Genomic DNA, 17,155 nt, shown 5'->3' on the forward strand with positions numbered 1-17,155 from the left:
TACTTTGAGTAGTTGAAGAGACCGCTTTTTCAAGTGAAATCTTCGTCGACATTGTCGACGTTTTCTTTCCACTAGAAACGGCCGAAGCCGCAGCATTCTTCGAAATTTGGACTTCTTTGTCCGCCATTACATACGAGGGGATATTTTCGGCAATGCCGGAAATAGCAAAGAAACGATGTAAATTTTTACGATACGTGTTAAATTACTTCTGCGAACAGAACAAAATTAAACTAATACGAATATTAGTTATATATCTTGAAAAACTTCTATTCTTTAATAAAAAAGAAACTACCAAATAGTTTCAAAATTAGAGGTATAACCGTATTCCTAAGAATACATCGACGAAGCAAACTTCATCACGGTCGAGTGTAACTCAGTGAATAGGTCTTCACTGTACGAGTTACAACAGCGCACTGATTGATTACTATACGGTCACTGCACATCTGATTTGATTCCGGAAATAGTATGACGTAATAGAATTCATGTATTGCATTGAAACTTAAGACATGCATTACCAACTACCTAACCTACTTGATTTACCAAATTAAATAACTCTAGTTTGCATTAAATGCAAATAATTGCCCTTTATTATTCGACTTGGAAATTCTGGTTAAGGTTTTACGTGTAAGCACACACAGGGTAATATCTCAGCAATTACTTGAGATATTGCATTGAGACTTCATACAATGGTACTCAACCATCCAACCTACGTAATGAATCAAGTGAGATAACTTTAGTTTGCATTTAATGCAAAATAATTGCCCTTTATTATTTGACGAAATTCTGGTTAAGGTTTTGCATGTAACCATATTGAAGTGAATGTCTCAGCAAATATATCCTGTATTGCATTGAAACTTTACACACGTTGTTAAATATTTCTTGACACAACCAGTGGGCCACATATGTTTTCCTGACTCCATTGGTATAGCTGCCTGCTCAGTAATGATCTTCTTGGAGGCAGCTGCCTTTCCTTCTCCAGCCTTCCTCTTCTTTTGTCCACGTGGCATGATGAACTTCAACTATCGACTTCTATCAAAAATCTATCAGAACTTCTATCAAAGCGATCCGTTCAGCTCCTTAGTCAAAAGCGGTATGCCGCTAAACCAACTTTAAACCCCCGCCGAGCCAACGCCCGCATGCGTAGAACGCCGCTCTATCAACGCTCGTGTCACCGCTAAATCAACCCTCGCTACCGTTAAGCCAACGCTATAGGAACACCGGCTTCAGCGGTGCACCGCTAAGGCAACGCCAGTGTTTTCGATTTTTCTCCCATTTTTTGCGCGGTGACGAGCGTTGTCGAAATTCGGTCCCCTCTCCCTACCGTTCAAGGAACGCTCCAACAAAGTTCGGGCGGTGTGACCGGGCCTATAATAGACAATATTTTATATAAAACATGATCGTAGAGAAAAGCTAAATTTTGACAAGTATGGACGAAGTTACATTCAAATGCATGTCATAACTATACATACGGTACTTTCTTCACTTGTGAAATCTGCAATTTCACATTAGGGCAATTTGTTGAGATATTTTACTTTATATTTTACTTAGTGGGCAGGGTTTGAAATCAGAACCACACTCTAGTCAAAGAGTAAATTTTGAACAACCCAATCGTCCAAGTTCAAAACAAAAACACGAAATGGCACAAATCAGGCATCGAATATTTCCTTGTTGGTCAATTAGACGTAGAACTTATTGCGCAGATTAATTGTCATTTTTTGAAAACTGTCCTAGTTCAATTCTTTGAAAATGGCTATTATATAAATATCTAATACGTAATTTCAAAACACAGTACAATCGACCTGATATCTTAAGTTACTGCGCAGTAGAGATTAATAGTCATGTTTTCAAAACTGTGCTAGAATTTAACTTAATAAACATACGATATTGAGTAATTCCGATGTGAAGATCAGTTATATGTTGTCTATATTATGTTTAATTGAATGTTGTTCGAGACATAGTTTATAAATAATTGTAAACTAGCACAATTAAATATGCAAGGTTGCATTCCTGAAAAGCACAGATTCTTCTTACAAATTAGTTCATTTGTTCACATTTTACCCTTTCCATAAAAATGATTAATATCATTTAGGGGAAAACCTGTTTGTTGTTGGTAGATGGTAAATAAACCCCGAGCCGTCCTGGAGCAGTAGAGGATCGTGATTATCAGCTACCAGCTCTTGACTTCAGGTAAGCGATTCTTTTATTCACCTTGAATATAAGTAATGTCTTTTTGACTCTCAAAGTAACGCGCGGTTTAATAAACAAGTTGAATGTTCATTTAATTTAATAAGCATAGTTTTATTTAAAAGCTTTTAATATAAGAAATCCCTTCTTTAAATGGGTTTAATGTATGACTGTATGTGGATTAATATAATCTATTTTTTCCATTCCCCTCGATGATACACAAAAACCATTACAAAGCATAAGTATTGAATGTTTGGGTTTATTTTGTGTTGCACTTAATGTTAAAATGAAAAGTTTGTTTGTTCTTTGATTCTTCGATACAATCCCCCCAAACAACAACGGCAACAGCAACCCCTCCCGGGAAAAAGGAGGAGAGCCATAAAACGGGTTTCAATGCACGGCCAAGAAAACTATGTGAAACTTTGATAATATCCAGAAGATGATGATGATGATGATGATGATGATGATGATGGATACTTTTTCTTCTGAAGTTCGATGAAATTTCGGAATTGCAACCCAAAACTGATATAGAAAATGTAGATTCAATTGGGAAAGCTTTTCAAAGCTTGGAAGAAATCCTTCCCGCTCACACCTCCGAACAGTGAACATGCCATCATTGGTCAGATGAAAAAGGTGAATAATACTTTGATGCCAACTATTTACAAAATTTTGCGAGCATTTTGCAGCATTCTGAGTATTGGGTAGGGATCATAGCTTACGAGTGGTGGACATTGTTAACACCGAAGAAATGTTTACAAGCAATATACAGGAAGCAGGCGGCCGTTTAGTAGCCAAAATATTAAGTCATTTCAGGGTTTCTGGACTAAACAACCTTCTGATTTTGTCCTCGGAGTGACAGCTGTAGTAACATTGCTGTATTCGATCGCTGCAATGACGTACTACCAAAATTTACATGAACACTCGGGCATGTGTCTTTGTTAAGTCCAAAGAAAAGTGAAAGAGGTGTGGCTCTGTTTCGATGTGTTTTCGCAACCTAGCTGTTCCACTTGCTACGGTGGTTTCCAGTGGGTTTCTGTCGTTGCCGATAGTATCGAGTCTATGTAAAATGGACAACAAACAAATGGAGGGTTAAGCAGACATAACAACCGGGAAAACTCGTATCGCTCGTACATTCTTGCTTATTAACAGAAAAAAACACATCGTTATGGTTATAAAAATGTACATTAAGCTAAATGTCAGCCTTTTGCAAGAAGAATTGTTGTTGGAGCGGATAATTCATTGCCACATGTCCCTATGACGAAGAATGACTGCAGCCTTTTTGAACACATTTCTTCACGTTGAAACGGTTGACATGCAGGATGGGAACAAACGAAACCAAATGCGGACTGCTGATCAAGTGTGATACTGGACAAAGATGTAACAGTATCAAAAGATTGGATCTATGTTTTAAGCCATCGGGTGCATATGTTGGCAGCCTTCAAACTAAAAGAATCCTAAAAATAAAACTACAATTTAGTAATGTTGATTTTTGAGACCTTTGTATTTATTTTTTTACAAGGAATGAGTCGAAAATATGATATTATCAATAACTTGAAGAATAGCAACTTCGAAATGTTTTAATGAAGACATAATGAAATATAAATTATTATCAAATCTTCATGATTTTCATTTGTGAACTCTGCAATTAAGGCAATTTGTTGAAATGAAAATATTATTTTCGTTTTTTTTTTTTTAAATAGGTTTCGAAATAAGAACAAGGCACTTCAAAAAGAGTAAAATTGACGATAGAACAAAGCCTGCAAACAGTATTTTTTGTCGGTCAATGTGACCTAGATATCTCTAATAATGTTCAGCACAGGTTAATTATCATTTTTTGAAAACTGTACAATTTTAATTCGTTGAATATGGTTAAATAAACATCTAATACGTAATTCCAAAACACTGATCAATTGACCTTGGTTTCTCATTTACTTGAGCAGTGGAGATATTTCGAGTTTCAAAACTGTTCTAGAATTTGACCTTATAAACAGATACAGCGTAGTTTCGAAATACAGATCAATTGCATGTTGTCTATTTTTAGGTATATTCAAGGTTATTCGTGACATCGGTTTTCAAAATTGTAAACAAGATCACTTGAATATGCAAAGTGGCATATCTGATCGTTTTGTGAAAATCATTTTCGGGAAAAGTGCGTTGGTCGATATTAGATAGTTTATAAAGCCCAGCCGCCCTCGGGCAACATGATAGCGATTGCCTGCAGTCTGTTGTAATCTTCAGGTAGGGGATTCTTTTATTTTACTTTGCGTTTGTGTCTTAAACCATTTGAAAGCCTTACATGTGTGCATGTTTTTTTGCTGTTTTCTTTTTGAAAAGATCATTACGTAAATAAGTAACGTTTCTAAGCTTAATGTGCAACCTTCAATAAATGAATTTATTATCATAATCAATTTTATTTAAATAAGCATTATACTACTTGAAAGCCATCGAAATATGAAACTACTCTGTTTAATGGGTCAAATGTACGACCTGTATTTGGATCTTAATTGGAGCAATTTATTTTTCTATTATAATTTGTCCTTGTTGAAAGATATTCTGCATTAAGATCCTTTGACTACTACGATAGGGCTTTCCTTTGTAGTTTCATTCAATTACTCTCATTATCATTATAACATATCAATGATCGTGATGTTATTATGTATACATTTAATGAATGTGCGGGCGTTTTTTTGTATTTGTTGTAATATATAGATTAGCTGAATATGTGTTGATTTTAAGCAGTCGAAAGAACAAAAACGGTTTGTAGCACAATAAGCTGCATTGCAGAATCTATTATAATATTCAAGCAGATTTTTGTCAAGTTTGAATGACGGATTGCTTTTCCCAAGAACTGCTATAAATATATCTCTCTAAAAGAGTTTGAGGTGTATGCTTGTTATTTCTCTCGACATTAGAATATTTTTTAAACAAAATGTCAAAATATTGCATCGAGAATTATATTGTATTGTGCCAGCAAGCCATTAACACATTTGACGGAAACTGTTAATCTTTGAAACGTTAAATTAAAAGTTGTCATTAGCGTTTTATTTTGTTTACTTTTTAAAGCGATTTAACGGATCAATTATGGAGTGATTATATTTTCACGCTTATTTGCAATATGATAAGCTGTTTAGGGTTACGCTCTGGTCGTTCTTTTTACGTAATGGGAGAAAAAAGAATAACAGAGATAAGGTTACAATTATTGAAATAAATAATGCTCTTTAGGTGTAAATAAGAGTAATGAATTGCGTGAATGATGTCAATATCGGGGATCCGTCGGTCTCCACACACCTTAACAAGCCCAACTGCGTTCATAACCCACTCAATTCAGTCCTTAAATTTCCCCCAAATATTAAGACGGGGTAATTTTTTCCTGCGGGTACTTGTTTTTCATGCAATCTAAGTTAACGCAAATACATCTTAAAGCAGTATGTGCTCTCGGCTGTTATTGGATTGTTGTACAGTTGAACGGTAAAAATTTGACAAATTAACATTTCAAAATATACGAAGACGCAATGTATGTCTAATAAGTACATAGTTATTTTATAAAAAAATATAGCTGAAATTTCTTGACAAAATGCTGCCTGATAAGGAGTAAGCACTTTTGATACGACGTTTATGTCGGATTTGACTATTTTAATTTCAGTCTCATCATTTAAGCGGAATGTTTTAGACATGAGTTATAAAGACAATGCTTTTATTTTGTTGCACAACTGATATCATATTAGATTGTACTATGTTTATGAGTGTTTTTTTTCTTTCGTTTCTTTCGTAAGTTGACTTAACTCAAATACTGTATATATTTACCTGCTTTTATACCTTAAAGCAAAAATAAGCTGCAGTTTTTCAAAAATTGATTGAGGTAAAAAAGCGACATGCTAAATTGGAATAAAAACTGTTTAAACTAAATGCTACATTTATCGAATATAGGCGTTTGCTTTATTTGGCCAGGGTTTGGATTTGTCTCACTCCGATCAAGAGTTAAAATGTTTTTATCAACTATCAATAGTAAACAATGTTATCGCATCAATAGTTCCTGTATAATGGGTACTTCTCTTGTCAATAAACAATTTTCATTATGACAAAGAATTAAAGCACTGCAGAATAACGCTATATTTTCTATCACCGTAATCATAGTGTAGTGGCTATTTTAAAACACTTATCAATGCTTCAGTGCTATATCATAGTCTTGTACGGTCAGCTCTCCGAATCTCATGCAGTTTTCAAAGGAACTAATTTTCACCAAAATACTAACAATACCTTCTGTGAGGAATAAATGAAGAAACAAACAGAAGTCCTATAATGTCATCTGTTCGATCTCAGTAGTATAGGCGTCCTCCTTGTTATGAAACACTCTTCGTGTTAAAGGGCATAGACACAAGATGATTGAACTGTAAGAAATAAGAGAAAATGGTACACACTTAATATCGATGTGTGCAAAGCACTGATTAAGTAAGATGTTGTATCACATCGCTTACGACACATTTATCCGTGCAATGCTGTCTTTTCCGATTTCGGGACTTAATGGTGTCTTAGCCTCTTACATAGAAATAATTAATCATTTGAATGGCTTAAGTATCGTTTTCTCTGGTCTTTGTTTACAAATGCATGACCAGAACATAGTATGAGAATAAAATTACTACTACAACTACAGCTACTGCTACTGCTTCTGCAACAACTGCTTTTTCCTTTTTGTTTTTGCAACAACAACAACAACAACTACTACTACTACTAGTAGTAGTAATAGTACTAGTAGTAGAGGTACTAGTACTAGTACTACTACTACTACATCTTTTACTACTACTACTACTACTACTACTACTACTACTACTACTACTACTACTACTACTGCTGCTGCTGCTGCTGCTGCTGCTGCTGCTGCTGCTGCTGCTGCTGCTGCTTCTGTTGTAGCTGCTTAGGTTGATACTGCTGCTTCTACTGCTGCTGCAGTCGACGCTGCTAATGATGATACTAAGATAGTATTAAATATAGATAGTACTTTTAAATATGGATTTTTTTCGACTTAAAACAAAAAGTGTAATGCGACACAAGTCATTTCTATTAAAGTAACCCTCTTACTGTAATTTATTTCAGCAAGAATGGCTACGTTTTTATGAGATACAACTATTGCAACCAAATATTATATTTAAAGCTCATGACTTTGGTTACCAGCCATCATGCCAAGCACTTCTTCCTTTTTTGATGAAGCTAGAAAGGAATTTAGCGGTTTGCAACAAAATTATAATATAGAAGATGCAGCCTCAATTGAGGCAGCTATTCAACGCATTGAACAAACTCTTCCCGCTGAAGCCTCCCAACATGGAACATGTTATCATTGCTCTGAAGAGAAGAGAGTGACTGATACTTCTATGCTAAAACGCGGACAGCACATAACAACTCCAGGAGGAAAGACACGCAAAATAAGAAGTCGGGTTCCAAAATTTCCTTTTCTGTACAAACACCATGCCATCATAACAAAGGTAGATGTCGAGGATGAGCATAGGGTCCGCTTAGGAACAATACATGTAAATAACAAGGAGCGTCACGTTACGGAGAAAGATGTTTGCTATGACCTCCGGGAAGATTACGTATGGATTGTAAACTATAAGAGAGTGCAACGTACATATGAAGATGTCGCACAAGCAGCTGAAAAACAACTAGCGAATGCGGAGCCGAATAGATACAATGCATTTAAAAGAAATTGTGAGCATTTCGCATCATGCTGTGTATTAGGAAGAGATCACAGCTTACAAGTGGATTCCATTTTTAGCAGAGCAACACAAACCGCAAACAAACTGCAGGGACCAGGCGGTCGTTTAATAGCCAGAATAGTAGCTAAATTCACTTCAGAGTTTCTGGACGAAATTGCCTTAGGAGTAACGGCTTCAAAATGTATTTCTGGAATTGTCCTCGGAGGGACAGCTGTAGTAACGTTGCTGTACTCCATTGTTATGACAATGTACTACCGAGACTTGCATAAAAGCTCAGAAATGTGTCCTTGTTGTCTACGCAGGAAAGTGTTGGAGGTGTGGCTCGGTTTTGCGGTGTTCGCCTCAACATCTGCTGCTACTTTCTGCATGCTAAATCTAGCTATCCCTCTTGCTACAGTGGTAACCAGTGGACTTACTGTCGTTGTGATACTTCTGTCACTGTACACTCAGTGGGAAATGCCGAAGATCGTGCGGGCAATCTACAGTCCATTTGACATCGAGGGCAAACGAGTGATAACTCTTGAAGAGATACATCTCGGTGAAGTCGTGTCGTTTGAGTACTGGTTCTTCAAACATTATGGCATAGTAACAGAAAAAACATCTTCTGGGGTAAAAATTGTACATTATTCCACAAGTCATCCTTTTGCAACAAGAACAATTGTTGAAGAGAAGTACGCACTGTCACATACCCCCATGATGAAATATGACTGCAGCCATTTGGAAAGATATACTCCAGAAGAAACGGTTAGACGTGCAAGGATGAGAATAAACGAAACCAAATGGGGACCGGTGGTAAATAGATCAGATCAGATGTGCTACTGGGCAAAGATTCTACAGTTTCAACCTACTTACGGAAATGCCCACAGTAGTCTACCAGTCAAAATGATGCTAGGAACAACTCATATACATCTTGCAAGCGAAATTGAGGTCGGAGACCATGCATTTCTTAAGAATACTGATGGTATAGTATGTCGGAAAGAGGATACTACAGGATCAAGAACATTTGGCATACATTTGGTTTGTTGCAGACTTGGAAAGTGCACTATGCGTTTTTTTTTCGGTCGACCTAAACGTCGATTGGGTGACGGTTCAACAATACCATCAAGCGTTTTGCAGACCTAAGAGAGAAAGAGCCGACATGGCAACACAGCTGATCGATGAGCCTTGCATGGAAAAGGTGTTGTTTCTGAAAAAGACAATCTGTGAGCAAGATTAAAAATTCAACACAGATGCAGGTATTTTTGGTTGTTGTTTTCTTTCCATCTAAGTCACATGAGAACGAAAAAATACTCAGTCGTTGAGTTATTGTGGTCGCCAAACTTTGCTAAGGTATTCGGCAAACCATAGGCGACCTTTGGATGTCTGACAACTATATAATGATTTAATAGTATTATATAAAAAGATTTGATATGGCCCCTTGTTACCGTGTCTTTAACGCTTTTGGATTGTAGTAATGCAAAATTGTCCTTTATGAAGTGATATCAGTTTTTGGTTAAGTTATATATAAATATTTTTATATTAATAATTTGATCTACAAAGTACATAAGTTAATAAATTGTACACCCTGGTACTATCAGCAGTCATAACCTTCTTAAAAATACCAACACCGATTGTCTGCTTCATATTTCAGATAAAGATATGCATCCCGACACATTTCTAGAGAAATCGCCAAAGAACAAGCACAACAGCGGGTCTTGTTATAGCCTGTTTGAAAGCCCTACAGATGTAAAGATATTGTTACCAAAGATACTGATAACAACTTGATATCATGTCGATTTCGATAAGGTGTGTCGGATCAACGTGGTTTTGATTTTGGTTTGATGTTTTTTACCGATTTCCGGCGGTGACGGAAAATGAGACCTATGTTTTTTTTTATTTTTTTATTATTTCTTTATTTCGTTTCATTACCTTAAAATGTCGACTATGATTAATTCGGTTATATAAATGACGTAAATCATGTTATAATGAATAAACAAACACTCCACACGTTGATGCATAAATGTTTAAAAACTAGTAGTATACAATAAACCCTTTCATGGTGACATGAACGATTCAACTATAATCATTTTCATTAGCTTTGCAATCATCATTTTGTTATGCATGTTTTTGTATGCTATTTCTCATTCCATTTGACGCATTTGATTCTAAAATACGAATAATTTGCCGACAGCGAGACGATCTAAAAACGCTTGCCTTCCTATAAACCAATTTTTAAACCTGTTCAATTCCTGAATGATCAAATACTTTTTTAAACATACTCCGACATGCATACAAATACCCCTATTTTATAGATAGACCGAATATGCAAACCTCTACAATAGATCAGATCATATGATTAAATGATATGTTAAGTACATTGAGTATAAATTATTTGTTATATGAACTCTTACATTTTAATTAGATTATTTGACATGCGTGCGTATTAATACAATGTTTATCTTTCTTTTCTATTCGACAAACATTTTATATTCTTACATAATTTTTATCATTACTTACAGATTCATGCATATACAATGATTCTTTGCAATATGTAACCAAACTAGGCAATAAACTAACAGTAGCACATGAGTGCATATTTAAGTAGATTATTTAAGCTCACTGTATATGCGTTTTGTATAGACTGTCTGATGTAGAGAGCTACGGATATTTGTTTAAATAATTATAATGTTATGAGAACTGTTGTAGCTATCTCGTAATATAGTTGCACAAAATAAGTTAAAAGAGACAGTATACACGTAAATTACAATGAATATAACATACTTTCATAGTCATGTCTTTAACAACCCTAAAAACAAACTTTGATTAATCGCTTACAAACATGAATTATTTCGAATTACTTAACTTAAGTAGATGTTTTTATACTTATTCGTTAGTTATGCTTATTTTGGGGTAATGATCTCATTTTGTATTATATATGCATTGATTTAGCTTAAAAGTTTGTATTTGAATATTTTTTGTTAATGTTGACCATTGCCTTCATGAGCTTTTGTTAATAAATATTGAATCATGAAATCTTGAATCTTGATATTGAATTATATAATCAATTTGAGGCCTGTAAAAAGGCGAGTGTCATTAGGTCATTTGCCCTTCTGTCTGTACGTCCGTCCGTACTACCTCATGTCCGTCTGACCGTTCTTTAATATTGCATAATACATAGAGAGCCACCGTGGATATAAACTTCAATAACATAACTCTAACGTATATAGTTGCCAGAGTAATAAACAAGTTACTGCCCTTTGCGAACTTAATTAAATAATTGCAAGACTTTTCACCATTCCTTGGAAAGATTTGGAAGCAATAAATAAATAAATATACGTCGATAAAAACTTGACTGTAAACTTGTACAATAGCTTTTTGCAACTCATATGCCGGATGTGGATAGACGAAGGGCCTTCCAAGGGATTATTGTCATTACTCTTATTCAAAATAAGAAGCTAAACACGCTTTACGTGGTATTCAAGGTTATAAACAATACGAATTTGAAATATCTAAGCTATTGACGATCCCAATAAAGCATTTGAATAAGACTTTTACTCGTTTAAGAAGCGTTTCCTAAAGTGAAGCGGTAAACAACAATTCGTGTTATAAAAACCAGACATTTCGTTATGCACCAGTCAATTGTAACCACGCCCCCCCCCCCCCCAGGTCCGGGGAATAGTGGGGACTTTGACTTTCGGTCCAGACAACCCCGGGTAAAATCCCTATCCTGCGGGAACGAACTGGTGGTAAAATCACTGCCAAATGCCCCCGAACCCCAGGGAGCCTATGTAAGACCTATTCCCCGCTATATTTTGCTCGAAGACAAAACCACCGCATTCACCCGGCACTGTGGGGCCACCTGAAAAGTAAAAACACAACCCATTTTCCCGGCTATCCCCGGTATACCCCCGGACCTAGGGTGGCCATGGGTCCTTAAGATAAGTATATCAACGCGTAGTCCGTATTGAAATAGCTTTGTATGTGTTTTCCACCGTCAACTGTATCTTGCGAATTGAAGACATGGCGGGAAGTATCAAGTTGTTATTTCTTTTAATTCGTATCTTATTTCAAGTTTTTCAAAAACGTAATTAAGACACATATCACGATCTTTCATTCAGAACATTTCAACTCTATCGAAGGAATTTACTTAAAGTCATGATAATTGAGTTAGTCCACCGTGGCCTCGTCACATTTTCCTATATACCGACGTCTATTCACCACTATCAGAAAGCTTGCCAGAGATGGCCGAGCAGTTTCAATCGGCAAAGCACGGTGGTTTAATGAAAACAGAGGTTTTATCAGTTTTAATCAATACTTTAGTATACAACGAAAGAAAACCTGTGAGTGGTGCATATGTTTGCTGATTTCTGTTTACAAAGGCAAATGGAAAGTTAAAACAGCCCACAGCATGCTAAAACGGTATTATGACGAACTGTATTGTTAAATTCAATGGTGACAAGACAAATAACAATGCAGTATGAAAATTAGTTCGCCAAGGTAGTGTTGTTTTGACTTTATATTACTTGGTTTACACATCTTTAAATTGAGCAATAATGGCTGCTCTGTAATATGTTCTAAGGCCGGCAACAAAACATATGCTAACGACATTGCTCTAGGAGTATTATCGCCCCTGAATCAATACATAACGATGGACATAAAACGCTTTCGTGTAACATTGGAAATTGATATGAATGTGACAATACAAGAAATATCGCCTTAAGCAAGAATCTTGATCTCTCAAACTGCGAGAAACTTGGTGTTAAACAAATTTCAAATATAAAATGTGAACCGAATATTCAAGAGAGATGTGCACAAGCAAATGCGTTCTCTTCTAGTATTCTAGAGTTTTCCATTAATATTTGCTGATCCTTATGCTTAAAAGTCAATGTCTGAGCGAAATGCGGTATAATAATACAGATAGATGTATTACTACTCTAAATCGACGTCAACATCTCATTTTTAATATACATCCAGGGAGTTACATTCGACCTAGATCAGATATGTGTGAGTCCTGTTTGGACTTAGCAAGTTTTTTCCTTAGTTATTATCAGAACAGAACAGAACAGAACATAATTATATTAGAAGTAAACCATCACAGTACATAGTCAAATAATATCAAACATATTTAGAAATATGATTTCAACAAGAACATAATACAGAACACATATATCACGTGACTCTATTATCAACTTGCCTCCATATCTATATGAATGGCCGTATGAGGACACGGATAGGCTTATACACGCTTAACTTGCCCCGAAATCTATATGAATGACGGAATGAGGACACAGATAGGATGATGTACGCTCTACTTGCCCCATATCACTATTAACGGTCGTATCAGGACACGGATAGGCTAATACACGCTGACCTTACCCCCATATCTCTATTAATGGCCGTATGAGGACACTGATAGGCTGATACACGCTCAATTTGCCCCCATATCTATATTAATGGCCGTATGACGACGGATTGGCTGATACACGCTTAACTTGCCACCATATTTATATGAATGACCGTATGAGGCCACAGATAGGCTGATTCACGGTCAACTTACTTCCATATCTATAACAATGGCCGTATGAGGACACCGATAGGCTGATGCGTTGTCAACTTACTTCCATATCTATATCAATGACCGTATGAGGACACCGATAGGCTGATATTAGGTCAACTTACTTACATCTATATCTATGACCGTATGATGACACGGATAAGCAGATATAAGGTCAACTTACTTTCATATCTATATCAATACCGTATGAGGACACAGATAGGCTGATGCACGGTCAACATACCTCCATATTTATATGAATGGTCGTATGAGGACACAGATAGTCTGATACAGGGTCAACCTACTTCCATATATATAAAATGACCGTATGAGGACACGGACAGGCCAATATACGGTCAACTCACTTCCATATCTATATCGATAGGCTGATATAGGTCAACTTACTTCATATCTATATGAATTACCGTATGAGGACACAGATAGGCTGATATAAGGTCAACTTACTTCAATATCTATATGCATGACTGTATGAGGACACAGATAGGCTGATAAACGGTCAACTTCCTTCCATATCTATATCAATGACAGTGTGAGGACACAGATAGTCTGATATACGGTCAACTTACCTCCATATTTATATGAATGACCGTTTGAGGACACAGATAGGCTGATACACGGTCAACTTACCTCCATATTTATATGAATGACCGTATGAGGACACAGATAGTCTGATATACGGTCAACTTACCTCCATATTTATATGAATGACCGTATGAGGACACAGATAGGCTGATGCATGGTCAAATTACCTCCATATTTATATGAATGACCGTATGAGGACACAGATAGGCTGATATACGGTCAACTTACTTCCATATCTATAACAATAGCCGTATGGGCACAGATAGGGTGATGTACGGTCAACTTGCTCCCATATCTATATGAATGACCGTATGAGGACACAGACAGGCTGACATTAGGAAAGCACGCACTTAATTTATCATTGCATAACTTTAGTATGCTAAAAGCCAATATTCAAGACGAAACTACGAAAATGGCACGTATCAGCCATTAAACATTACTTTGTAGGTCAATGTGACCCAGACATCTATAATATTTGCGCAGATTTATTATCATTTTCTGAAAACTGTACTAGTTCAATTCGTTGAATATGGCTAAATAAACATCTAATTAGAAATTCCGAAACACAGATCAATTGAACCTGATAGCTCAAGTACTTGCGCAGTGGGAAGACATGTCATTTTTTGAAAACTGTGCTAGAATTTGGCTTATTCAACAGGCGATATTGGATAAATGAGAAATACAAATCAACACAACGCCCTCTAAATATCATTGTAAAGAATACCAATAGATAATATACAAGCAGGCGAACCTGAAATACACTGGCGAATTCTCCTTACAAGGAAGTTAATCTATTTTAATCAATTTCCTTGAAAAGTTGTGAAATGATATTTTTGAGAAAAGTCCGGAGGTTGTTGTATTTTGTATTTCATGTAATGTGACGATGAGATGTTTGTTTGTTTTTTGGGACTTCGATACAAAACGAACCCCATTAAAACAAAAACAAAGTAAAAACAAACAAGAACGGTCTTTAATAATTTCTACATGTCAAAGAAAACTGTTGATGAAGTATACATAATGTTCAGATGATGATGATGATAATTATCAATACTGCTACGGTAATGTTTTTCTATTTTTCCGACTTTGCGCCAAATTTCTCATAAAGCGTCACAAATCATGACCATTAAAGAGAGTAAAGATCTGACAGTATTTTTTCAGCTATTTCAGCAAGAATTGATACTTTTGGATGAGTCACGGCTATTGCGATTAGATATTATACGCTCATCAAGTTACCAGTCATGCCAAGCCCTACGGCATATTTCACTGAAGCTCGAGAAGAGTTGCAACCCGAATCCGAACTCGATATAAAAACTGCAGAATCAATTGGAAAATCTTTTCAAAGCTTGGAAGAAACTCTTCCCGCTCAAACCTCTGAACAGGGAACATGTTATCATTGCTCAGAAGAGATAAAGGTGATGAAAACTTCGAAGCTGAAAAGAAGACAACACATAACGGTTCCTGGAGGGAAAAAACTCGAAATAACGAAAAAAATAAGAAGAGTTATTCCAAATTTCCCTTTTTCGTATAAGCACCATGCCATCATAACAAAAGTAAATGTCGAGAATAGGTTTAAGGTGGGCTTAAAGATAATACATGTCGATACATCGGATACGCATCACGTTACAATAAAGTATTTAAGAGTTCAACTTTCAAATAAAGATGTTGCAAAAGCGGCTGAAAAAGCATTTTCTGATGGGTTGCCGAATGGATACCAACTATTTACAAGAAATTGTGAGCATTTTGCATCATCCTGTGTATTAGGAAGAGATCACAGCTTACAAGTAGAGGACGTTTTTAACAGCGTAGAAGGATTTGCAAAAAAACCTACACGTACCAGGCGGTCGGTTAGTAGCGAAAATAGTAGCTAAAGTCATTTCAGAGTTTCTGGACGAAGCTGCCTTAGGAGAAACATCATCAAAAAGCATTTCTGGAATTGCCCTTGGAGTGACATCTGTAGCAACATTGATGTATTCCATTAATATGACGATGTACTACCGAAAGCTATACGAAAACTCAGACATGTGTCCTTGTTGCTTCCACAGAAAGGTAATGGAGGTGTGGCTCTGTTTTGCCGTGTTTTCCTCAACATCAGCTGCTACTTTCTGCATGCTAAACCTAGCTATTGCATTTGCTGCTATATCGTTTTCCAATGGATTTACTATTGTTGTGATACTTCTGTCAATGTACACTCAATGGGCAATGCCGAAGATCGTGCGGGCAATCTCGAGTCCATTTAAAATCATTGGCAAACAAGTGGAGGGTTTAGCAGACATCAATCCCGGAGACGTTGTGTCGTTCAAGTACTGGCTCTTCGAACATTTTGGCATAGTAACAGACAAACATCGTCTGGGGTAAAAATTGTACATTATGCTACAAGTCATCCTTTTGCAAAAAGAACAATTGTTGAAGAGAAGTTCGCACTGTCACATACCTCCATGATGAAATATGACTGCAGCAATTTGGAAAGATTTTTTCCACAAGAAACGGTTAGACGTGCCAGGATGAGAATAAACGAAACCAAATTGGGACTGGTGGTAAACAGATCAGATCAGATGTGCTACTGGGCAAAGGTGCGACAGTATCAACCGACTGACGGAAATGCCCACAGAAGTCTACCAGAAATAAAGATGCTAGGAACAACTCAAGTACATCTTGCAAGTGAAATTGAGGTCGGAGACCATGCATTTCTTAAGAATATTGATGGTATAGTATGTCGGAAAGAGGATGCTACAAGATCAAGAACAATTTGCATATATTTGGTTTGTTGCAGATTTGGAAAGTGCAATCTGCGTTCCATTTCGGTCGACCTAAATGACGATTGGGTTACGGTTCAACAATACCATCCAGCGTTTTGCAGACCTAAGAAAGAAAGAGCCGACATGGCAACACAGCTGATCGATGAGCCTTGCATGGAAAAGGTGTTGTTTCTGAAAAAGACAATCTGTGGGCAAGATTAAAAATTCAAAACAGATTTTTGTTGTTGTTTTTCTTTCCATCTAAGTCACATGAGAACGAAAAAATACACAGTCTTTGAGTTATTGTGGTCGCCAAACTTTGTTTAGGTATTCGGCAAACCATAGGCGACCTTTTATATAATGATTTAATAGTATTATATAAAAAAGAAGTG

The 17,155-nt window shown here is 36.3% G+C and overlaps 1 protein-coding gene across 4 annotated transcripts; it reads left to right on the forward strand.

The window, feature by feature from the left end:
- The first annotated feature begins 1,920 nt into the window (after window positions 1-1,920).
- On the forward strand, window positions 1,921-10,911 carry LOC128219809 (uncharacterized). 4 transcript variants are annotated; one of them, XM_052927845.1, is made up of 4 exons: window positions 1,921-4,003; window positions 4,226-4,422; window positions 7,276-9,127; window positions 9,523-10,911. In XM_052927845.1, the coding sequence occupies exon 3, from the start codon at window positions 7,359-7,361 to the stop codon at window positions 9,012-9,014; it is 1,656 nt and encodes a 551-aa protein (XP_052783805.1). In that variant the 5' UTR covers window positions 1,921-4,003; window positions 4,226-4,422; window positions 7,276-7,358; the 3' UTR covers window positions 9,015-9,127; window positions 9,523-10,911. The 4 variants fall into 4 exon arrangements, with proteins under 4 accessions (XP_052783805.1, XP_052783806.1, XP_052783807.1 ...); XM_052927846.1 differs by having other exon boundaries at window positions 1,921-2,817; XM_052927847.1 differs by having other exon boundaries at window positions 1,921-2,187.
- The last annotated feature ends 6,244 nt before the right edge of the window (window positions 10,912-17,155 follow it).

This window comes from Mya arenaria, chromosome 15 (genome assembly GCF_026914265.1).
Source record: "Mya arenaria isolate MELC-2E11 chromosome 15, ASM2691426v1".
Classification (NCBI taxonomy): domain Eukaryota; kingdom Metazoa; phylum Mollusca; class Bivalvia; order Myida; family Myidae; genus Mya; species Mya arenaria.

Excerpts from the sequence above, each read along its gene's own strand:
- LOC128219809 (XM_052927845.1), top strand. The coding sequence starts at position 7,359 with ATGCCAAGCACTTCTTCCTTTTTTGATGAAGCTAGAAAGGAATTTAGC.